General features: G+C 43.0%; 1 protein-coding gene across 7 annotated transcripts; it reads right to left on the reverse strand.

The window, feature by feature from the left end:
• Positions 1-498: 498 nt before the first annotated feature.
• LOC125531383 lies at positions 499-3,644 on the reverse strand. 7 transcript variants are annotated; one of them, XR_007293193.1, is made up of 6 exons: positions 3,226-3,644; positions 2,460-2,516; positions 1,684-1,773; positions 1,377-1,464; positions 1,052-1,157; positions 499-730 (listed from the first exon to the last, which is right to left on the reverse strand). XR_007293193.1 is itself a non-coding variant. In XM_048695797.1 (5 exons), exons 1-4 carry the CDS (start codon positions 3,424-3,426, stop codon positions 1,066-1,068), a joined length of 381 nt encoding a protein of 126 aa, XP_048551754.1. In that variant the 5' UTR covers positions 3,427-3,639; the 3' UTR covers positions 499-730; positions 1,052-1,065. The 7 variants fall into 7 exon arrangements, 4 of the variants coding, with proteins under 4 accessions (XP_048551754.1, XP_048551753.1, XP_048551756.1 ...); XR_007293191.1 differs by lacking the exon at positions 1,684-1,773 and having other exon boundaries at positions 2,460-2,536; XM_048695797.1 differs by lacking the exon at positions 1,684-1,773 and having other exon boundaries at positions 1,052-1,100; positions 3,226-3,639.
• Positions 3,645-5,659: the final 2,015 nt, after the last annotated feature.

The raw sequence follows: 5,659 nt of genomic DNA on the forward strand, positions 1-5,659 counted from the left end.
TTTGATGTGGCACTTGCCTCGAAAACCATAAAGTCCCCACACAGAGCGAGGTTGATGAAGCGTACTACATATGATGGTCCCCTTCCCCCTCTTCAACGCATATTATATGCACTACACCACAACATCGATGCAAGGACAGAAAAACTGCCGGGACAAGTCACTTACAAGGGCAGTCAAACTGCCGGGAATGATTTTCTCCCGGCAGATAGAACTGCCACAAGAACGGCTGCCGCGGATTACAATTCCCGGCAGATGGAGATGTGCCGGCAGTTTCTCTGCCCTCATGTTCAGAATTCTCCCGGCAATTCCTATTCTCCCGGCAGACATTTTCTGCCAGCAATCAACAGCTTTCCTGGCAGATGATCTGCCGGTGGTGCCAAGTAACCTAATTAACAAGGCTATTTATACAGTAGTATTGCATTCACTTCACATTTACATACACACTGACGATTCACATGATGTTGCATCCATTCAAATAAAGCAAGAGGATTCTGCAGATGCACTTCACAGATATATTGTAAAATCTCATCATCAAACATTTTACAATGTATACAATTAATTGAGTACACCTGAAGACTTCCTCATAATTTAGCATTTTCAGTTCCTAGACATCCGAGCAGTACAAAATGTAACAAACACAAAGAGTAAAGCTTGTCAGGTCTTCTGTGTGAGCTCAACACATATGGTTACAGCAAGGTGTCTTAACCAGTCTTGCAGGAACATTTTCAACCTGGACAGGAAGTGACCAAATAACAAGTACATGTGTTAGAAAAAATAATCTCCATTACATTTATTACGATACTCAAAGAATTTACAGAGGGCTCCACCCCCATTTTTCATAAGAAAAACATCTACATAATTAAGAGATTTTCTCAACAAATTTCCCTTCAAGGCATTAAATGAACATTCGATTTAATAAGAAACTAACAAATGTCAATAGTTTCAAGTTTGGGCGCATGAATTAAGCACATCAAGTTACCCTTCCTGGAAAGCATGACAACAGTTTAAGGTCTGGACAGATAATGAAACCCATATGGCATGGTCTGATTACCTCTGGTATTAAGTTTACTTTCCAGAAAGTGAAGAATCATCAAATTTGTCTGTACATAGGACAAAATAGGGACACCGTTCAAGAAAAAGGAAGTGACATCCACAACCTGTATGAATTTTTTACATCACTGGATCTTATCTTTTTGTATAAGCACACAAAGGCAAGTAGGCTTAACTCAAAAGAACATACATAACTTTTTCACAAGCATATATAATGATATTCAGGTGTGAGCTTCTGAGAGGAAATACAAGGACATTTTCAAATAATGCTACTATATATAGAGAGAAAAAAGACATGTAGGATATAAATGAATCGTGCAAAATACCTCTTTCACCAATCATATCACAAATTAGTACCCTGATTCTTGAAGAACACCAACCAACATGCAAATTAGATTTCAGGTAAAGATGAACCTGTAACCATTGCAATGAAAGATATAGAAAATTAATCAAGACATTCCAAGTTTACTATATACAACTCTACTGCAGATTAGAACTTTACTTTTCAAATAATATTACATGTGTGTACTGAAGTGTAGTATATTGAGACTTCAACCTTACAACACTATAAGAGCTCATACAAGAAAAATTAAGAGCGGCATGAACCAGAATGAGTAGAATATCAACACATACATTTTAACTAGTACAGAATGGGAAAATATCTCAATTCCCTTCCATGCACAAGACTTCAAGTTGTAGTGAACTCAGTTCATAAAGCTTTTTCTAGAAATATACATGAGATGGGATCAGATAATATCAAGAAATAACTATTCCAAAGCAAGTAGTCAGATATACCAGAACACCTATTTCTACTAGCATAATTTTCAACTTTTAGTGTGCATCTACAGCAAGACCAACAACTTTTTACACACGGAAATATGTACTGGACTATGCATAGGAATACATGAGAAGGCAACTCCAATGATCTTCATAAATGGTTCTATGGCAGGCAGACCAACAACTCTGTTTCAATTACTGCCCAATAACAAAAGACTAAGCTTCAGAATACACAGGGCATGCAAAAGCCAGTTCTAGTACATGTAAAAGCTTCCGGTAACTGTATGCATACAAAGGTAAAGCACATTCAGGACATGCATACACAGGGCAAGCAAAATCTCAGTTTGTATGTTTACTGCAGTTTCATTTGCATGAAGCATATAAGAAATGAAATGCTAAATAAGATCATCGCACATGCGATAATTGAAGTGTAATATATTCATCGCACATGCTTTACAATTCATGCTTATTAAGGAAGGCATTTCTTAGACAGAGATCTCCTATTAAGCAATTGGTCATGTCCAACATTGTAATGCTTACCAGATCATCAATATGCAAACAACATACAATACATCATATCAGCTCTGAATTTTGAACACTGCTTGGGGCCAAGGACATAGACGAGGCACTACCTGGGGGAAGATGGCGTAGTCGACACTGCTTGGTGGAGAGGACAAAGAAGATGCATGCTGCTCATAGAACAAACAAACTGAAAAGTTTATTTCAGTGAAAGCACCAAGTGAAAATTAGAGAACTGTTTGTCAGGATTACATATAGAACAAAAGATCACAATACTCAGCTAGCCTCATGAATGATTTTTCCAAAAAAAATCCTACCTAGGAGCATAGCTCCAATTTCCATTACTAAAAACTAATAGAACACAACCACATGTCTCAGGTTAGTCCCCCTTTAGGGGTACCCTCTAAACATCAGAAACTAAGCCACACAAACCAGCACTACAACCAAACTTGTATGCAGAAAATAAACAACGAGCATCCAAAACGTTCTAATTATCAGCAACAAAACAACAGTCTTATTGTAGAGAAAAATTATTGCACCTGTATATTCCAAAATGTAACTAAACTACAGGGGAAAAGTAAAACAGTGTGACTGGAATTTTGCACATTATATATTGCATCCAAGCTAAAATGACACATTTTGACATAGCCCTACAGATGAAAGTACAATTTTTTTGCGAACTGGCGTAATACGGCCCTGCTTTGTCATTAATTCAAGATACAAGAATCTAGGAATACCACTTTTTGCAGATCCATAAGCAAAAGATAAACCATACGGCTGAGTACAGAGTACTCCCCAACAAGTAAATGTACAGATAGACTGCCAATAGATAGAAGAAACCATCAGCTCCTCATGTATTCACTGCAAGCATGAACGTACCAATTTGGAGGACTGGTTCGTAGAGGAGGCTCCTAGAGGAGGCGGTGCTGCTGACGGGAGGAGCTCCTGGATGAGTCGGCGCTGCTTGAGGAAGCGAGCAAGTAGACGATGGCGGGGGAGCTGGCCGCGGTGCTGCCCGGAGAGAAAGTGTCGGGAGGCAGCGTTGGGGGCGCGGCGGAGGTTGTCTGGGAGCGGCGACATGGGTCGGGGAAGGAAGCCGACGCTCGATGTGGCAGAGGTCGAGGAGGAAGCGGCGAAGGGTGCTCGCCGGTGGATGAGGAGGTTGCTAGGGCGCTCATGTCAGGTGGCTGGGCGGCGGCGCCGCCGAGGAAGGGGAAGGGGGCCTCGGGGTGAGATTTGATTTGCTTAGGGTTCGATTTGGGGAGCAATTTGGAAGGTTTGAGACGAGCAGTAGTGGGGATTCTTCTTTTTTTGTTCGGCATGCCAATATTTTCCATCGCCCGTGGGCCGTTTAGGCCCAATATGTTCTACTTTCTGGCTCGCACCACATACCGGCAGTTTATGGGCCGGAACTTAGTTCTCCCGGCAGAAAACATGTCATTAATCATTCGCGGCAGTCCGTAAGCCCCAGTACCTTAACTTCTCTCGGCAGTTTCTCTGCCCATACCTACTTGTGCCGGCAGAAATGTAATCCCCGGCAGATTTTTTGCCCTTGATAAGGTATTTCTCCCGGCAGTTAACTGCCCCTAATTAATTGTTGTGGTGTAGTGATGCTCCTACCGTAATACAACACAAAAAGAATCCTCTTTGATGGTGAAATTAATTAACCTCTCGCGATGTAGGTGAAAGTGATGCATGCATCTACGATGGCCTCGCGGGCCCGCAGATGGAAGTGTCACACGTGAGTGTCCTAGGATAACCACCGCCTACATGCATGTGGCCCAAAGAGGTGTTGTGTGATGTTTGAATAACCAATTTCACAACTTTGACGTGGCACGTGCCTCGGAAACTGAAAAGTCCTGACACTGAGTGAGGTGTACTTGTTCATGGACGCATGTATAGTATATATGCTAGTCCCCGCCCACCTCTTCGACGCATACTATATACTCCCACCATAACACAAACAAAAAAGATTCTACCTTGCTGGTCAAATTAACCTCTCTGCCGACTATTTACTCCCCGTGCAAGAAATTTCAAACATTGGGAATCTTGAATTTTAAATTCTAGTACATCCAAAACTTATTTGAAATTCATGAAACTTATTGTTTTGTCATATGGACATCAATACAAAGTGGTATTGCACTTTTTTGTCAAATTTGAGACCAGTTTTGATGTAGACTTTGTCTTCATACAAACGGGAAATTATTAATAATTGCGGACCAATATCGCAAACGGATTATTTATTCGAATCGTGAGTGTTAGACCAACAATGGATACGTGTCATGCTTCGGTTAAGCAATAAAGCGGCAGCATTAATCATCTAAATAGAAAAACAATATACGTGCCGCCACGCAACCCGTGTGCTGTGCGAGCAGGCGTGAGTTGATGGGACGCATGCGAGCAGTCCACCATGCAGGCAGACTAGGAGGCGTGCGTGCAGTTGTGTAAATTGACGGGAGGCCTGCTCGTTGCGCAATGTCATCGGGAGGCATGCGAGTAGCTGTGTGAAACCACGGTAGGCATGCCAGTATTCCGGTGCGTGGGCTCACCAGGAGGCGAGCCAGTGGTTTGACCGCCGCGCGCCTCTCTCCCACTACTCCATATTAATTGCACGCCCGAGCGGCCACACCCCCCATCCTCGCCACACACACAATCCTCTCTATATGCTTGCATCCTCGACGCTGCTCTCAGTCCTCAAAGCCATCAGTGTATCAGGATGCCGCCGAAGCGCCCCATCGTAGGGAGTGGCGACGCCGGGACTGCAGAAGCACCGGAGCATGGCGTGGAGATGGAGGCAGAGGTTGCCGTCACCGTCGGTGAGGAATCGCTGCACCCTAACATCGTCGATGGCATCGTGCTTCCACAGTCGGAGGCGGAGGTCCACACCGACTCTAGTGACGACTCAGGCGACGACCCTGGTGACGACTCCAACGACCACTCCGGCGACGACCCCAACAACGACGGACAACCGGTTAGTCATCTATACCCATCTATGTGTCAAATAGATCCTAGGGTTTCTCTGGTTACTCCTGCGTCCCCCTTTTTGGAATAGAAATCCTATGGTTATGTTCTCCCAATAGATGAAATATGAGTAAGTTTCGTTAGATCCGTGTAATGTATTGATTGCTTGAATGGTACAAGTGATAAGTGAGTAGTTGTTTCATCTGTGCAAATGATTTCTGCTAGTAAGCCGACTAGGGTTACTGTTCGTGCTAATAATTCCTAGCCAGGACTTGACAATTGATTTTGAATGACCTACATATATGTTTGTGCCATTATTTTCTTCAAGATTGGTCTGTACATAGATGATTGT

This window comes from Triticum urartu, unplaced genomic scaffold (genome assembly GCF_003073215.2).
Source record: "Triticum urartu cultivar G1812 unplaced genomic scaffold, Tu2.1 TuUngrouped_contig_6997, whole genome shotgun sequence".
Lineage (NCBI taxonomy): Eukaryota > Viridiplantae > Streptophyta > Magnoliopsida > Poales > Poaceae > Triticum > Triticum urartu.

Excerpts from the sequence above, each read along its gene's own strand:
- LOC125531383 (XM_048695796.1), bottom strand. The coding sequence starts at position 3,426 with ATGTCGCCGCTCCCAGACAACCTCCGCCGCGCCCCCAACGCTGCCTCC. Across the intron at positions 2,517-3,225 it reads CGAACCAGTCCTCCAAATTG|CATGCATCTTCTTTGTCCTC; the intron begins GTACGTTCATGC and ends TTCTATGAGCAG. Across the intron at positions 1,465-2,459 it reads ACTACGCCATCTTCCCCCAG|GTTCATCTTTACCTGAAATC; the intron begins GTAGTGCCTCGT and ends CAATGGTTACAG.